Here is a 19,607-nt window from a genome sequence, read left to right as displayed (position 1 = left end):
GTCGTCACGCAGCAGGTTGATTGGGATTTACTATTTCGAGACGCACTTCAGTGAGTTCATGTCCCCCTTTTCTCTTAATGGTTTTCAGTTTTTATACTTCGGGGGTGAAATACATGTTACTATGATTACGAATACTTTTTTACATGGCATGGTTAGCGTAAGGAGGGTTACTACTTAGATCATGTGAGTGGGTAGGCGGAAACTAGAGGCCATTAATCCTCATTGTAGGACCGAGGGTCATTAGCGGTAGATCTATCTGGGTGTAGCGAGCCCAACTCCAGGCCCAACTGTACGGACCTCGGGGTGACTTTGAGCCCGACGCAAAAATCTGCTAGGTTTGAGTCCTTGCACTTCACACATATCATTGTCCTTGCAAACCAATGGTGATCTCATTTTTCCTTATTTGCTACATACCAGGGATTTTTATACTTACATATGTATTACAAAGGTTTTACATACTCACTTTCACATGAACTCGCTCAACATTTTTGTTGATTTTTCAACTTACATGTATTTCAGGGAATTAGGGATCTGGCGAGGTATGCTATGTCTTCACGCTGCGTAAGAGGAGTGATGTCATCCAAGTTTAGGGGTTGTGACTTTTACCTGGACGAGTCACAATTCTTAAACTGTGTTTATTTCATGTTTGTGGTTGTGTCTTATGAACAAGATTTTATTTTGTTGTGTTGTATTTTCGTTGCATGTGTCGACGTTTGAAAACAATGTTGTCGTATTTTACTTTTAAAACTTGAATCAATGGATGATCATCATGGTTTTACTTTCATATAGCTTTGTTGTGATTAGCTATGGTATTAAGAAGTCACACCAAATAAACCCACGCTTCCGCAAAGCCAGGGTGTGACATGATGATTACCGGGGACATCTGGCATAAAAGGTTGGGACATGCATCTGAACAAAAGCTTGCAACTATTGAATTCCTCAAAAATATTTCTTTAAACGATTTATGTGACTCTTGTTCTAAAGCTAAACACACTAGGCTTCTTTTTTCAAATAGTTTCATTAAGACAAATACTTGTTTCGATTTGGTGCACTGGGATATTTGAGGAAAATATCGTACCCTGTCTTTTTCAGGGCAAATTACTTTTTAACCATTGTCGATGATTATAGCAGGGCCACTTGGGTGTTCCTTTTAAAATTCAAACATGAAGCAAGTAAGTGGTTAAAGTTTCTTTTTTTTTTTTGCAACATGGTGAAAACCCAATTTAAAAAATCTGTTAAAAGAATTAAATGTGATAACGGGGGGAATTCACATCCAACAAAATGACTGAATTTTATGAGGAACGGGGTATTTTGTTTGAAACCACTTGCCCTCACACACCTCAACAAAACGGAGTTGTTGAGCGGAAACACCGACACTTGCTCGAAGTTGCTAGGTCCTTACGGTTCGAAGCCAACTTACCCAAAAGATGTTAGGGCGAGTGCATCCTTACGGCCACTTACATTGTTACCCGATTACCATCCAAGGTTATTGGTGACAAAACAGCTTTTGAATTATTATTCAACCAAAAGCCCAATTATGACAATATGAGGGTCTTTGGTAGTTTGACGTACTGTCGAAATACCGACACGAAAGGAGACAAATTTGAAGAAAGAGGGAGGCCCGGAGTGTTCGTAGGCTATCCCGAGGAACAAAAGGTTTTACAATTCTTGACATAAAAACGGGAAAATTAGAGACACTAGATTTTATGAAAAGAATTTTCCTTTAAAAATGATATTTTAATTTATGAGGAGGTTGATGCCCTCGATCCATTAAATAAACCCATTTGTAATGAAAATGAGGAATTTAAGGAGCCTACCGTTGATAAGTCCATGGTTAATTGGCCAAATGAAAATAATGAACACAATACTGAATATGTTGGTCAAGAAACCATAGATACAAACAACGTGGGCCACAGTAATGAAAATCAAGATATGGCTACTAGTAATAATGAAGCCCAACATGAAGAAAATTTCTTTTTTCATGAAATGCAACATGAAGACACTACAGAGAACAGTGAAGTCCATCCAAATTTCGAGCAGGCCAGAATCAAAAGAACCAGGTCTCAACCAGCTCACTTGAGCGATTATCATGTCAAGCTTCCCTCGTCCGTTGACCATGCAAAACCCGCACCAAGTCAAGAGTCCTCCACGGTACATCCTTGTCCAATTTTGTTTCTTACGAAAAATTTTCCAAATCTCACAAAAATTTTTTTAGCGGCCATTAGTTCTACCAATGAGCCCAAAACTTTTAATTAAGCTATTCAGGACGAAAGATTGAAAGAAGCTATGAAAAAGGAAATACGGGCTCTTGAAGAAAATGGTACGTGGACCTTAATGGATCTTCCAAAAGTGAAACATGTCGTTGATTCGAAATGGGTATATAAAATTAAATATAAACCGAATGGAGAAATAGAAAGGTTTAAAGCCCGTGTTGTTGCAAAGGGATTTACGCAGATGGAGGGGGTCGATTATCACGACATTTTCGCTCCGGTCGCCAAATTAGTTACGGTTAGAACGCTTCTCGCCGTAGCTAACAAAAAAAACTGGGCGTTCACCAACTTGACGTTAATAACGCCTTTTTGCATGGAGACTTGAACGAAGAAGTCTATATGAAGCTACCTCAAGGATTCGCCAAGGAAAATGACACGAGAGTTTTCAAATTGAATAAATCTCTTTATGGCCTAAAACAAGCATCTCGTAATTGGTACCAAAAGTTCACCTCTTCTCTTCTCGAACTCGGTTTTAAGCAATGCAAGGCCAACTACTCCCTCTTATTTTCAGGCAAAATAAATGTTTTGTGACAGCTCTCATATATGTTGATGAGGTCATTATGGTGCAACGACGTGGGAGAAATAAAACATACAAAAGAAGAACTTGATAAACGTTTCAGCATCAAAGACTTGGGTACCCTAAAGTACTTTCTTGGCATTGATGTTGCTCGTACGAAGGACGGCCTTGTTCTAAGCCAACGGAAGTACATTCTTGATATCCTTGATGATTGTGGGATGCAAGGATGCAAGCCAAGTCCTTTTCCTTTTGAGCAGAACCTAAAGTTGGATAAAGGAAGTACCGAACCCAAGGCTGATGCAAATCGTTACCGCCGCTTGGTGGGAAGACTACTCTACCTACAGGCCAGGCCACAAGGCCTGATATTGCCTACTCCGTCAATGTACTAAGTCAATTTGTGGCCGACCCAAGGCAAAATCATCTGGATGCGGCTTATCGAGTCCTACGTTATTTAAAAGGGACCACCGGACAGGGCATCCTTTTGCCTCGGGATGGCGGACATGATTTAATTGCATATTGTGACTCCGATTGGCTCGGATGCCCGTTTACTAGAAGATCTCGAACAAGATATGCTCTTCTTCTTGGCGGAGCGCCCATGTCTTGGAAGACAAAAAAAACAATCTGTGGTATCTCGCTCTTCCGCGGAAGCAGAATACCGGTCTATGGCTTCCACCGTTAGCGAAATATTATGGATGAGATGGCTCCTCAAGGAGCTCGACATTGTTCTACATGAACCAACTCGTCTATTTTGTGACAATCAAGCTGCAACTCATATCACTAGCAATCCCGTTTTCCATGAGCGAACCAAACACGTTGAAATGGATTGTTACTTCGTCCGCGAAAGAGTCCAGTCTCGTGAAGTTCATCCTCTTCGTATTGACACTCGCATGCAGATCGTGGACCTTCTTACAAAGGGATTGGGCTCCCAACATCTTCGTTTTTTACTTGCCAAGTTGGGCACTACAAATCTACATGCTCTAACTTGATAGGGAGTTTTGGAATTTCTATAAAATTCCTCCCTTTATTTTTGGTCTTTCCATTGAATCCTCTGACCCAATCATTTCCTTATATAGTTCATTTTGTCAGCCTCCTTTATGACCTAATTTCCCTCCATTACCAAGTTTTGTTTTTTATGTTCTTCTATTTATTTGAGGATGTCATTCGATGTTATAATAAGAAATATATGAATCCCTTTGCCCATCTTATTTTAGATACAACGATACAAAATGTTGACGTATGTTACTTCTTTTTTCAAATCGGACCCTTCGTCTTTTTTCTTTATACCAGTGTAAATGTTGTATAACCGATTTATAAAAATCACTACGAATTTTCTTGTGAATGTCATTGGGTACATGACTTTATTTACACTTTATAAGGTTTAATAACAATCTATACCAAACGCTTAAGGTAATTTGTTAAAATCCATTTAAACACACAATAATTAGTCTTATATTTTTATCTTTTAACAATAATTTTTCAGGATTTAGATGTCCCTCTAACGAAAGTGTCCTTGTCTTTATTCATGACGATCTCTTTAGTCAAAAAAGTAAGACCGTTCATACAAAAAAAAAAAAGCAATCTGTCATTTAGCGTCAAAATTTATTAAAACATGCGCCCGCATACAGCGCCATTACATCAATAAATATCTGTGTGCAAGTTGTAAAAGAATTGCGACAAAAGAAAAAAAGGCTAGAACAATGGCAAGAATTCCCAGTGCGACTATAAGCTCTTCTGATGGTCCACGACCCATTCCTGTTATCGGATTGGGGACCGCGACTGTTGGAAGAAGTGATGAGGTGAAAGCGGCTGTGGTCGAGGCCATCAAGATGGGTTATCGCCACTTTGACACCGCGGCATTCTATGGAACCGAGAAACCTGTCGGGGAAGCCATCGCTGAAGCTTTGCAAGCTGGTTTCATAAAATCTCGAGCGGAGGTTTTCATTACGACCAAGCTGTGGCCTAACTCCACCGAGCGACATCTGGTTTTACCGGCATTGAAGAAGAGCCTCCAGTAAGAAACTTTCATTCTTTTTTCAGTTGTTTATTTACGTAATGATCAAGTAATTTAGAAAATTTAGTCATTTGGTGGTTATATGGAGTTTTTTGTGATGCAGTGAAAGTTTGGTTTTTGAATTTTGGTTTATTTTTGGGTTCTTATATGTTGGTCTCTTGCCTCTGGTCATCAAACAACTTCCGTTCCTAGAAGCATAAGTAGGGCTACCAAACGGTTTGGCAAGTCGTACTGGAATCGTGTCACACACGTGAACCCAAGCATGTGTAATTATGGGCCGACGGCCCAAGACGAACACAGCCCGCATAAGTCTTAACCCAAAAAATGTACATACTTTCTTTTGCATATTGATAAAAAAATCTGAATTTACTTATTGTTTTTTACTTTTGTTGAAGAAATTATACTTCAGTTATACCAATTTATAATTAAAATTTTAGATTTTGTCACAAAAAAATCAAAAATAGTTTCAGTTATTATATAAAAAACATTTTAAAAGACTAAGACAATGATAATGGGGGTAAACGGGTCAACCCATGAATCGGCCAGGTTGAGACGAACGCAACGTGTTTAGCTAACGTGTTTGGATGCTCTACCCGAAACTGACCGAAGCAGGTTTAATTAGACTAACCCAAACTCACAATTTTGTGTTATGCTAGTGACGTATCAGAAATTCACACCCATTACACCAAGTTATAAAAATATATTGAAACCTATGAAAAAATATTTTTGGACAACTTAGGTAAAACAAATATTGAAACCTATTAACAGAAAACATTTTTGGACAACTTAGGTAAATTAGATATTGACATTTTATGGATTAATGTAGGAACTTGGGACAAGAGTATGTGGACCTCTATCTTATACATTGGCCACTCAAAATAAACTACCCGCATATCAAAATCCCGGTTCCAACGGAGTGTGTGACCGCAATCGATATCAAGTCAGTTTGGGAAGCAATGGAGGAGTGTCAAAATCTCGGACTTACAAAATCCATCGGTGTCAGTAATTTCTCGTCTGACAAAATTCAAGAAATTCTTTCATTTGCCAAGATTCCTCCTGCTGTCAACCAGGTGATCATCCCACTCTACTCTTCAACTTCATATGATATTGTTCTTTTTTTGTTCTTGGGATGACATCTGTATCTTTGATCTATGGCACTGTTACACAATACATTGCCTTTGAACTGAGCCGGTTTTACCTCACCGCACTGTCGTGCCTTCGGGCGAGTGTTCACAGCCTTAGGTGAGGGTTTTCCTCGGTTCGGAGGCGAGTGTATCCCGATGTTGTGAATTTCGCCAGTAGCCCAATAAAGGATTCGTTGGCCGTTCAAAAAAAAAAAAAACCTAAGTAGGGTTTTTTTTTTTTTTTTTTTTTTTTGACATTGCCGAAAAACAATTTACAGCTTTTTTAATTTGGATTTCTTTGAAGGTTGAGATGAACCCGCTTTGGCAGCAAAAACAACTGAATAAATTTTGCAAAGAGAATCACATCCTTCTCACCGCGTACTCCCCTTTAGCTTCATTCGGCAATTCATGGGGAAACAATAGCGTTGTTGAATGTAATGTTCTCCAAGATATTGCTAAGTCTAGAGGGAAGACTACTGCTCAGGTACTCCCTTTCATTTCTAATTTACATCTTCTACACCACAACACCATGATTACACCTCTTCATTTAAAAAATATATTTACACTTTCTAATATTCAGATTAAGAGTGTGTAATTCTTCAAATTATAAAGTTGTCATTTCTTGAGGTATATATAACTTATCTATACTAATTTATCCAATATCATTTTTTTAATCTAAAATGATGAAAGATGTATGCAACTATGATTTTCCATGATGAATCATATCCTCTATGAAACTCATATGTTTTTTAATGTATAAATAAGTCTACTCAATATGGTTATGTTGTATATTTAATTTTACAAGCTAATGATATGTTCGTATACCAATATCAACATGTAGATTTCTTTAAGATGGTTATATGAGCAAGGGGTTAGTTTCATAGTAAAGAGTTTCAACAAAGAGAGGATGAAGCAAAATCTTGATATCTTTGATTGGGCATTGACGCAAGAAGACTTGAACATTATTAGCCAAATTCCTCAACGCAAACTCGTTTATCTCCTTGGTTTTGTGGTGACGGAGCCTAACGATGTAACAGTTGAGATTGATTCGAAGCTTTGAGTAAGCATTTGCATTCGGCCATCGTCATGATTGTTCACAACATAGTACTTTGTTTATTTATAACTGAATTTGTCGGACGCTTATATTAGATTGCTGATATTGCACTAATGATGCACTACAAGAAAGGGACACCTTTAGCGGCGACAGGTGTCGCCGGTATTGGTCGGATTTGTCGCCGCTATTGACCTTTACCGGCGATATGTCGCCGGTAAAGGGTCGCCGGTATTGATAGGCCGCTATTGTCCACTTGTCGCCGGTAAAGGTATGTGTCGCCGGTATTGCTCTTAAACCTTTAGCGACGACAGCTGTCGTCGCTAAAAGGTCGCCGGTATTGCTCTTGGTCGCTAAAGGGTATACGTCAATAGCGGCGACACATGGCGCCGCTAAAAGTCTTTTTTATTTTTTTAATGTAGCTGCTGTATTTACAGCACCCAGCCATTTTTTCGGCCGAAAAAACAGAACCTGCCTATTTCAAACAATGCAAACATACGCCACGAACATATACTCAAGGTAATATAATTAAAAACTACGTTTAAGTCGTACATTATAATCCTACAACGTTTAATTAAATCTAAATCATACATTAAAAACAAGTCACTCTTCCTCGGATTCTCTATCGTATAAGTCGTCAGAATCGTAGTCTTTTGACTTTCCTTTTCCTTTCCCTTGTGAAGCAAGATAGTTGTTAAGTTGGCTAAAAAATGACGGGGTTTGGAAGAAGTTGTTAACAAAATCCTACAATAATAGATATCAAAACGTATATTAGCGTATTAATTAACGCTACCAACTTATATTTAACAAGGAAACATGCGTTCGTTTGTCATTTTATAAATTGCGTAGTTTACCTCGGAAAAGGGTTCTTGCGTCCGAGCTTGCGAAGACGACATGTTCGAGGACGTGTTCGAGGACGTGTTGGAAGAAGGTTTAGGCCCCATCCCGCGGTACCATCCTCCCCGCTCTCCCAACGCTTCTTGATACGGGGCAATTGGAGGACCATCGCCGCTCCATTCATCTGTGGCCTGTTGTATGTTCCGCTGTATTTTACGAAGATGATTAAATATATATGTGTATATACATATATATATATATATATATATATATATATATGTTATAGAAAATAATACTTAAAAGAAATATTTACGTAATTTTGTTCAGCAACCGGATCAACCCAATTCCCTTGATTGTCCGTGTGGGTTTTAGCATACGTAGGTACCCAATCCAAATTCTGTTTAACATTAAACTTAGATTAGACATTAAATAAACAAAAGCTTACACACATGCACACATACATAAAACATTACATTTTTATAGGCGGTGCTACCGTACGACGATGTCCCCCCACGGTATGGGAATTGTTGTTTGTCGCGTACTAGTTTGTTGGCCTTGCTTTTTTTAATATATTTTTCTTGCCGGAAACCTTCGATGGTTCTCAACCAGTTTTCATAGCCCTTGCCCTCTCAAGATCATCGTAACCTCCCTGGCTATCAAATAATTGTCTAGCTTCATACTTGCGGTCAGAGTACCGCTTCACAAGCACACTCCTAATACCACCCTTCAAGTTTTTCGCCTCATAATCATGTTCCACTTCATCAAGATTGAAATTTTCCTACAAATTAAATAAAAAAGTTAAAATATCATATATAAATTAGATTTGCATGTGCTATAAAATTTTATGCATATAACTTATTTACCCGTAAGTGGTTCATGACGGCATCCTTGTAATGTTGTTCAACATTATCCCATCCAATTTTATCAAACGGGATGCTCCGCCACATATATATGCCGGCCTCCCTTGAAAACATGTCTCTTGATTTACCAACAGGGGTAAACGTGACCTGTCTATCAAACGTAAGCGATACAGCCCCCCCCCCCCCCCCCCCCGCTTTTACTAGACGCCGTAGTTTCTCGTTTTTAGCTTTCCCCCTAACCTTCTTTGGGGGAACCGCTGCAATTAAAACAAAAATAATAGTAACAACATTTATAATATATAAAATATAAGGACTACAAAATAATTTAGTAAAAGACTTACCGTCTGTCTCGTGTGTGCCACGAAATCCACCAGGAGGAATCGGTGGATCACCAGCGCCGTCACCCCCATGTCCCCAGGGGGCCACATCCGCCATCAAATATGCGAATATCAGCAATACCGAAAACATAATCCCTATAAAGTTACAAATGTTACAGCATGTGTATCTAATAGAAATTAAGGGAAAGTACAACAAGTGTAACTCAAATTCAAATAAATATTTCAAACAAGTGTTTATCAATTATAAATCAATATAAATTACAATAACTTTTCTTTTAGTCAGACTCCACATAATCGGGATCATCCTCATCACAATCAGCCTCTACCTCATCATAATCAGTCTCGACCTCAAACACTTCATCGACGGTAATCGTTGGGGGATCAACTTCAATTGAAGGCTCACCCGCAGTAACATGAGAAGATCCAATTTGAAAGTATTGGGTCAAGTCAATGACAAGTGGACAGTCAGATGAAGAGTTGTTGTCGACAACGTCAATATCTTCTAAGCCTTTGTCAACATTTTGAACCTTATTGACGCGGTCATCACTTAATGGCCGATCCCAAATTCTTTGATGATTAACATTTTCGACTACCCACCTATGTTTATTTTTTTGGTTTCGAGACGTTTCTTGGATGAAGAACACTTGTTTGGCTTGCGAAGCAAATATGAGTTGATCGTCTTTATCCCATTCATGTTCAGTGCTTATACTGGTGATATTATTGTCATGGTTTACACCCCTTTGAGTATCAAACCTCTTGCACCGAAATAGGACAGTGGAATAATTATTTGTATAACGCAACTCAATAATTTCTTCTAATTGGCCATAAAATTTCACACCGTTCTCTCCAACCACTTCCACCCCAGAGTTTTGCGTTGCGCATTTCGCATCACGTTCAAGTGTCTTAAACCTAACACCATTGACTATGCAAGCAGTGTAAGTGTAAGCAGTCATTTTCGCACAAATTGAAAGAGCATACAACTCCGGGTGGAATTCTGGAGAATTTTGTGTTTTCATCGAATGGACCTAACAAATATAGAGTAATAATGTTTGTTATATGTGTATTACCTAGCAAGTGTAGAGTAATGAGTGTTATATATGTATTATACCTTATGGAGAAACCATCCCGGAAATTTGGTTTTAAGATCATCTTGGGGATGTGTATGTTTGAATTCACTACATTGATGACAAATATAAGAAAGGAATGAAAAATACCAATTAACAGATTATGAAAAGTTAAAGATAGAAGCACTCACTTCATGTACTCCCTAGCTTCTGCGTAGTTTTCGAGGACAAACCATTCCACTACCGTGGTGAGTATAACCGGCCATGTGCTATGAGTCGAGGATCCACTACCGTTGTTAAAGGGATTAAAACCGTCAGCTGCAAGCCCTAAGCGAACATTTCGTGGCTCCATCGCGAAGTTTGGGTACTTTTTATCAAAGTCTTGCCATGCAGATCCATCAACTAGATGACGCATAGTCCCATCTTCCGATCGTCCGGTACTATGCCATATCATATCTTTCGTTGTGTGCCTTGAACAATACAAACGTCGTAGTCTAGGCGTCAAAGGAAAGTATCGTAACACCTTACGAGCCACCTTCGTGCCTTTTGTGTCTTTATCGACCCATCGACTCTCATTACAAACGGGACAATTTTGCAAGGACTCGTTTTCTTTCCAAAAGAGAGCACAATCATCTGTGCACACATCTATCATCTCATATGCCAAACCAATCTTCTTAAATGTCTTCTTAGCTACATAATACGAAGGGGGAATCTTGTTGCTTTCTGGCATTGACTCTCGCAACAACGAGAGGAGTCGATCTACTGCTTCATTTTGCAAATGGTACGTATCCTTTATATTCAAAAGCTTTGCTAAAAAGTCGATAGATGAAAACTTGGTACAACCAGGATATAATTCTGTTTCAGCTTCCTTTACCAGGTCTTCAAAATCATCAACAACACCGCTACTATCTCCATTCGAGTTCTCTTGGTTAAGGTATGTATCTTCTTCCATACGCTCCCCTCTAATGTCTTCAATAACGTTTACCATACCGTCTTGTGGCGCAACATCGTTTACTTTTGCAATTGGATTCGTGTCCCCGTGATAGGTCCACTTCGTGTATTCCTTCAAAAAACTGTTAATACGCAAATGGTATTTCATTTCTGCCATAGTTTTTAAGCCAGAATTTTTACATTTGGTACACAGACATCTAACTTCATCGTGGTTTTTTATCACTCTTTCACACATCTCAATAGATGACTTGAGTCCTTGCTTGTAGTGAGGTGAATGACGTAGGGAATCAATCCAACTTTTTTCGATAGGCATTATGCAACTGAAAGAAAATCTAATTTAGAACAAAACAAGGGTAGGCTGCTAAACCCACTTTTTGAACACTTTATCTCATATGTGAATGTGTATTACATGATTGTTTGATTAAGAAAAATTCGGTAGCATTTCCTCTTAGCTCCCAAGTATATATGTAATGATATATATATACCCGAGGAGCAAAGAGAAAATGATAACCAAATCCTTCTTAAACAAACAATCATGTAATACACATTCACATCCTAAATGAGATAAAGTATTCAAAAAGCAGTCCCAAGATAAACGGCGACAACCCGAAATTAATTTCTAAATCAATTTCGGGCGGGTATTTCTAAGCTCGTTATGTTTAAAATGATTAATTCAAACACGGGCACAGTTTTTTAAGCTTGTTATGTTCTTAATGATTGTTTTAAATTTTGGGCGGAACGTTATGTTTTAAATCATGATTTCAATTTCGATTGGGTGTTTTTTTAGCTCGTTATGTTTGAAATGATGAATTTAATATCAGGCACAATTTTTTAAATATGTAATGTTCTTCATGATGGTTTAAATTTTGGCGGGTATTTTCTTAGCTCCTTTTGTTTTAAATGGTGATTTCAATTTTGGCGGGTATTTTCTATGTTCGTTATGTTTTAAATGATAATTTTAATTCAAGGAGGGTATTTCCTAACTAATATATATCTTTCAAAGGTAAATATAAATGTTTTCAAACCTAAACACAAACATACTAATTATCAAACTTAAACTTTTTTTTTCAAACCTACACATAAACATACTACCAACACACATACATACTTATAAAGACACATTTACATACGTACACATACATACCTACAAACACACATTTTGACCAAAAACACAAAATTTATACTTACTTACATACACATTTGCATATTTTATACAAAAATACATAATAACATACACATTTTCACCAATTACAAACATTTACATGCACAATTGTTCATCATTTATATACACCTACATACTAACATACACCTACATACATACATTCATAGACTTACATACACACATACATGCTTACATACACCTACATACACAAATCAATAGATTTTCATATACACATTTTCATCAAATACACCTACATTATACATTTGACATACTAACATACACCTACATACATACATTAATTCATAGACTTACATACACACTTACATGCTTACATACACCTAGATAAAAAAAATACATAGATTTCTATATACACATTTTCACCAAATACACCTACATTATACATTTGACATACAAACATTCATCCTTACATGCACATTTACATACCTAAACCAAAAATTATACAATTTCTAAACTTCAAAAAAAAAATACATATAAAACTAACCGTATTTTTCAAGTTTCAAGGAGACGAAGACCGAGGAGACGAAGTGGTGCCGGAGAAGTGATGGTGGTGACCGGAGAAGAGATGGTGGTGATCCGAATTTTCTTCCACAAACACAAAAATACACAAAAAAGAGCAAAAATCAAAGCCTATAACATGTTTATAACAAATGTAGAGATAAATTTTTACATAAAACAAGTTAAACTAACCGATTGGGCAAAAAACGAGTGTCTCTGGCGGTAAGATGAAGAAATTTGGGGGGAAAAGTGAAGAAAGAGGGAAGAAATGGCGCTGTATAGGCTGTTTACGGAACGATTTTTACCGGCGACGACATGTCGCCGCTACTGAGGTACGTGTCGCCGCTATTAGGTTACATAGGGTTAACCAGGATAAGAAATGTGTGGCTGGGGATTAAAGTGGGGCACCTACCTTTAGCGGAGAAAGGGTGTCGCCGCTATTGATCATAACCTGTCGCCGGTATTGCCTCTTTAATCCCCAACCGTTAGATCAGAATAAATGATCAACGACTGGGGTTTGGGTTTGGCGCGGATCGATCAATAGCGGCGACAGCTGGCCTGTCACCGCTAAAGGTGTCGCCGCTAATAGTGGTCTTTTCTTGTAGTGATGTCATACTCACTTTTTTTAAGCTTAATTTATTTGGACATCCGCTGATGCCCTATATGCGTTGTATAGTTATTGATATTATTTTCTGGTTGAGAAAAGTAACGGTAGTGAAAACATTGGAACTATACAAAGTGTATAGGGCATACGTGTCGTATAGGTAATTAAAAAAAATTATTATAAATTGTTGCTTTTTTGGTTAACTATTATTATAAAATGTTGTTGATAACAAGTATTATCTATTATTATAAAATGTTTTTGATAATAGGTATTTAAAAAAAAAGCCATTTTTCTATAAAATGTTTTTTTGGTTAATTATTATTAAAAATTCTTCTTAATAAAAGGTATTTATTATTTAAAAACATTTTTTTATAAAATATTTTTCTTTTGGTACTATTATTATAAAATGTTATTAATAATGGGTATTTAAAAAAAAACATTTTTTAAATGTTGTTTTTCGGATAACTATTATAATAAAATATTGTTGTAAAATACTATTAAAATCAATTTTTTTTAATAAAATGTTGTTTCATTATTATTATTATTATTATTATTATTATTATTATTATTATTATTATTATTATTATTATTATTATCATCTAATTTCATATTTTTTTAAAGGGGAAATGAACTGTATCACCCTAAACTATGCAAATTGGCCAATACCACGCCCAACTTTCAAATTGGCTCCCACCACCCTCTACTTAACATTTAAGTTGTTGTGTCACTCACTCGTTAAATAATCACTAACTCTATTGTTTTTAATCCTACGTGTCATAATAATGTGACGTGGCTTGCCTACGTGGCTCACCCCTTATAACCCCTCTCTAAACCTAAATTTTTTGTTAAACTCCGGCGGTAAATCAACTACCCACAACCACATTCGAATCACCCTCAACCACAACCACCCTCCAACCCACACCACTGACAACCATCATCTTCACATCATCTCTATGCCTTTAAACCCTTAACAGAATCCGGCAACAAAAGCTTAGAAGACGATGAAAACCCCAACCTTTCAGCGTCTGTTAGCTAATCAAATCCTTCATCGCAAGAATCGACCCAGAAATCACCATAGCCCGGACCATTTCTTACCCAAAAACCCGCACAAATCCAATTTCAAGCTCAAACTCACGAATGCTCCAAACCCCTCTTCAAAAAATGTCGAATTTGATGAACTTTACAACCACCAAGACACTCTTAAGCACCGCCAAGATGTTAACTTTCCACACCGCCGGTTAACCTGCTCTGTCGCTGAAACGTCGTGGTCGGTTCCAAACCCCCACCAGATTTAATCAAATGGGTGAGAAGAGAAGGTGGGTTCGTACACCCATCTGTCCGAATTGCTGAATCTGGTCCTCATGGGCTTAGATTGGTTGCTTCTAAAGAAATACCCAAAGGGTCTCAACTTATTGGGCTCCCGGAGTGGGTACCGTTGAGGTTTCCAGTAGTTGAGTCTTGTGGTGGAGATCAACGCAGGCAGAGGCCACACCCTAGATTGATGGGTTTATTGCAGAGGTGTGGCGGCTGGTGTAAGTGGTAATGGTGGTGGTGGATGACTGGATAGTGGAAGGTGGGGCGGTGGTGGGCGGTGATGGTGGGGCGGTGGTAGTTATTGTTGGTGGAGCGAGGGTCTGAGGGAGGGAGGGAAAGGGAGATCTAGACAGAGAGAGGTAGAGAGAGAGGGATCTGCATCTGCTTGTATACACATATTGTTTTATATATTATGTATAGACTATATATATTAATTATAATTTAAATATAGATTTCTACAAAAAAAATTAGCCACCTCAGCATGACACATCATCAAAAACAAGACACATCATCAAAAATTAGCCATGTAGGATAACCAAGTTAGTAGCTAGTTAACGACGGGGTGACAGGTACACCAAAGTGTTAAGTAGAGGGTGGTGGGAACCAATTTGAAAGTTGGGCGTGGTATTGGCCAATTTTGCATAGTTTAGGGTAATACAGTCCATTTCCCCTTTTTATAAAACGTTTTTTGTTATCGGTTCCGTCTTGATAATCATGTCAAGCCTAAGTCAACTATTCAAACTCGATAATCGTGTTATATTTATTATTTATGATACAAAATGTAATATAAACCATTTGTTGGTACAACAAAAAAAAACCAACACTTTCATAGAGAATGTAATACATAGATAACTCTAAACCACTAACTATTGTTACATCTTTTTATTTTTTAGTATACGACACTTTCATACAAAATGTAATACAATATTAACTGATGAGGGCCATTAGTTGATCCAACAAAAAAAAACACCTACTCTCAACGACTGTCTTGAAATTGCGTGTGCCAGTTGTCGAGACCATGATGCAATAAACTCTGGCACCACGTGTGCTGATTGATGTGATCATGATATAGAGGGTGTTTGTGATTACGTTTTGAAATGATTATTTAATTATTGAGTTTGTAAAACATAAATAATCTAAAAAAGTATTTGGATGAAAAAGTGATTATCTGCCTCTAAAACGCAGTTTTGGAGAAGCATGTACCTACATGCTTTTTCAAACCGCAGTTTTGAAAACGCAAAATCTATTTTGAAAACGCATAATCTATTTTGAAATCGGAACACAAACACCCCATAATCAACTTCAGCAAACACATCATTCCAACCCGGTGTGCCGGTGCATCAATTTGAAACACGGACGCAACATAGATCTCCATAGGGATTACGCTACCAAAAGCACTAACTTTCGACATTCTGTTAAAAAACATATAATTCTATCGTTAAACTTGGCATTCGAATTTATATTATAAAAACAATAAACAACCACCACCACCACCTCCACCACTACCTCAACCACCACAACCACACCATCACCACAGCTTTCCACCCCCACCTCAACCACCACCCATTGCCACCCCACCACCATAACTCTCTTCCACCACCACAACCCACCAAAACCACCCCCGAACAACCACCACAACCCACCGTCATCACCTTCGTCCATCATCAACCACTACAGCCGACCACCACGCCCACCCAACTATCACCATCCACCACCAACCATCACCCACCACCACCACCACAAACAAACAACAACCACCACAGCCGACCACACCACCCTTAAGTGAAAGAATGAGATGTTGACGCCTAATTATGTATGTTTTAGTTTATGTATGATGTCACCAATTACTAATCATTTGGATGTACGTGGTGACTACAAGTTACACGACTTATGTTGGATCATCATCATCATCCTCATGAAGTGAAAGAGGTCGAAGATTGAGCTTGAACGTGGATTGTACGGGAGCGAGGTCATGTAGTTTGTAAACATATGTCATGTTTTATTTTTAGATGAGAACGGAAAATTTATTTATTGTAAAAGATCATTTTAAAATGGACCTTCTAGTATGTCAGAATGTTTATAATGAAAGAAATATTATGATTCGCATTTTCCGCTGCGTCTTTTTGGTTAAAATGTGTTAGTGCTTTACGTTAACTTAGAAAACAGAGTATCAGAAACAAATTAATGATCCAATTGGTATAATTCTTTTCAATGTCCTTTGATCATTCAAATAGTTTTCAATTTGAACAAGTTTATCTTCTGAATCAACGGTAAAGTTAATTTAGTGAAACAGGCTTTGATACCAATTGTTGGATCTGAGAGGTGTGTAGTGTGTGCTTTTGATAGAACAGTTGAACAAATTTAGAAATTCAATTAACCTGTTATAATAAACACATCAATCTAACACAACTGGTTTTGGGAATGATTGCAAAATGATTTCATATTAAATTCAATTATGATGTAATACAATCACAATATATAAAGGTACTCCCCTCACTAGTTGCATTCTCTGTCACTAAGTTCTTATGCTCTAAGGCTCTTAGCATTCCCATTACATTGAATACAAAGAATTATATATAGGAAGAGAGAACTGCTGGTGACGTCACCATGAAAGCGACCCCTAGCAACTCATTAAATGAAGTAATTGCGAGCACTTAGTAAAACTGCTGGTTATTTACACTGTTACATTGAACTACTACTTCTAGTGAGTATAAGAGGAAACAGTTGGAAGTGTTGCACTTCTAGGAATCCAAAACTTCTAGTCTTTGACTTATTGACTGGTCTTCTAGTCATCATTCTTGACATTTGTTGACTTGACTCTTTACTTGTTGATCATCACTTTTGCATTCAAGCACTTGTTCTTCTGTTCTCTATTCTTGAAGGCAACATTTATGGATAAGTAGTTTAGGCAGTTGTTTTGGGAGGCCTTCATGGGGGGAAACTTCTGAACCAATTATTGTACTTCACCTTATTTCATTAGGCAGGTAAGATGGTTCCCTTAGGTTTTGGCTTTCATTATCAACAAGTCTTATATAACCCAACAACATATGTCGACAGGGGTATATGAGATCCTATTATGCTTAATGGGGTGTGCCACTGTAGGATGGGTAACGATGTGTTGTGTCCACAAACACTTTATGGTTATAAAGTCCGCCAATACACGTTCAAACCTACGTGACAGCCGTAGGGGACATAACCAGAGGACCTATATATCCCTAGTACGATACTTTGCGAAAAGTCAAAAGTGGCCTACAAGGTTCAATGAGGCCCAACCTGAATATGAGTGGTCACAGTCCTATGTTTTGTATTCATATAATGTAAATTGTGGCAAGTCCTTATAAAATGGTATACAATGAGCTCACCAGATTATCTGATGTCATTTTGAGTATACTTATCTTAGGTGAGCTATAAGGATAACTATAGAAACTACTTGGCAATTGTGGAGCTTATAACACCAAGGAGTTCTTAGTTGTTAAAAGTATGTAAATATTGTACTCAACCATTTTTAAGTTTTAAAGAAAGTTCAGTTTGCATCCTTTGTAAGTTGTATCAACTGTGCATGATCACCCGAATTACGGGTGAGGTGTTACACACATGTTTTCTCATTGCCGATGGGTTCTTACAAAACCATTCCATGCACCCTAAGGCCTTCTGGTATACTCTTAGAAAAGGGGGCAAGGGAGCCATGTGGGCGTTTGGGAAGCAGGGAACACCGCGCCACCTCAAGCTCTCACCCCGGGTGGTGCCTTCCTAGTCTTCTTCTCAATTCCATTTGGAAAAGGGGGCCATGGGAGCCATGTGGGCGTTTTGGTAGCGGGGAACACCTTGCCAACCCCAACTCTCGCCCCTCCTAGGTGGTGCCTTCGTGGTCTCCATGCCAAGCCCATTTGACAGTTAATTTGGATCGTTGCATGTTTAAAAAGGTTAATTTACTTATTCTTACACTAAAATATATCGCACGAAAATACATTTAATACCAACTTATACCCTTGAACCATCTCTATCTTCCAATCTTTAAGATTATTCTATTTGAAAAATGATGGATGCAAGGAACCCTTTAAATGAATGTTGTATTATTTTCTCAATTCCGAAACCGCTTCCACAAGATGTACCTGAAAACATTCTGGAGGCCGAATTAAACAACACACCGTTGGTCGAAGAGGAAAACGTGTTGATGGTTGAATTGTACAACTTTCTGGTAGTCAAATTGGACAACACTCCGTTTGTAGAATTGGACAACACCCCAAATAATGGTCAAGTCTATAAAGAAGAGTCCCAGATATTGAATTACCATATATAGATAGTTTCGTTCGATGTCATAATGAAACCGAATTAGATGGTATTGTAACGAATAAGAACATCTACACCTTGATCCATACAACGACACGTATGATACGGAATTGGATTGGTCAAATAAGAATTGCCACTAGACGGAATTAACTCATGTATTTTTTTTAAATTATATGTATGTATTTTTTGATTTTTGTAGATGTGGGTTGTATTAATTTTATTCTATAAATGTTTCAATTTATTTATGTATTTTTTATAAATGAATTCATTTAATTTTAATTGTTAAGTGTTTAAAATAATATACAAAAATGGTCAGGGATTAGAGAGGGGTATATAAAATAAGTTCTCAGATGGAGGAGGTCAGGCATGAAATGAGGGATGAAAGGAGATGCTGATGTGACGTTGAGCTGAAAATTTAGGATTTAGGATGGGTATAACATGTAATCTAATTAATAATTTATATCGATATCGATACTATATTATAAAAAAAAAATATTGGGCGACACTTGTCATAATTTTAGGCTATCTACTTTTTGTTTTTTTCGCCACTCTTTTCTACTAAATTATGGATAATTATTATTTATTTATTGATAGTTATTACGTTTATTAAAAGTTAATTTGATATGAAATTAATTATGAATATTTTAAACGTACTTCTCTTTTTACATAAAACTTGTATTTAAGTCTCAAAATATCAC

The 19,607-nt window shown here is 37.4% G+C and overlaps 1 protein-coding gene and 1 long non-coding RNA gene across 2 annotated transcripts; one reads left to right on the top strand and one right to left on the bottom strand.

Annotated features, from left to right (window-relative positions):
* The first annotated feature begins 4,435 nt into the window (after window positions 1-4,435).
* On the top strand, window positions 4,436-7,090 carry LOC110894612 (D-galacturonate reductase). The gene is made up of 4 exons (XM_022141829.2): window positions 4,436-4,798; window positions 5,625-5,868; window positions 6,227-6,406; window positions 6,764-7,090. Exons 1-4 carry the CDS (start codon window positions 4,485-4,487, stop codon window positions 6,980-6,982), a joined length of 957 nt encoding a protein of 318 aa, XP_021997521.1. The 5' UTR covers window positions 4,436-4,484; the 3' UTR covers window positions 6,983-7,090.
* Window positions 7,091-7,927: 837 nt separating this feature from the next.
* On the bottom strand, window positions 7,928-8,334 carry LOC118484857. Its single transcript, XR_004874757.1, has 3 exons — window positions 8,284-8,334; window positions 8,124-8,207; window positions 7,928-8,016 (listed from the first exon to the last, which is right to left on the bottom strand). It is a non-coding gene; the product is annotated as an uncharacterized LOC118484857 (long non-coding RNA).
* Window positions 8,335-19,607: the final 11,273 nt, after the last annotated feature.

This window comes from Helianthus annuus, chromosome 12, assembly GCF_002127325.2.
Source record: "Helianthus annuus cultivar XRQ/B chromosome 12, HanXRQr2.0-SUNRISE, whole genome shotgun sequence".
Taxonomy (NCBI): Eukaryota; Viridiplantae; Streptophyta; class Magnoliopsida; order Asterales; family Asteraceae; genus Helianthus; species Helianthus annuus.
Note: the sequence above shows the minus strand (reverse complement) of the source record. Positions and strands in the feature narration are given on the sequence as shown.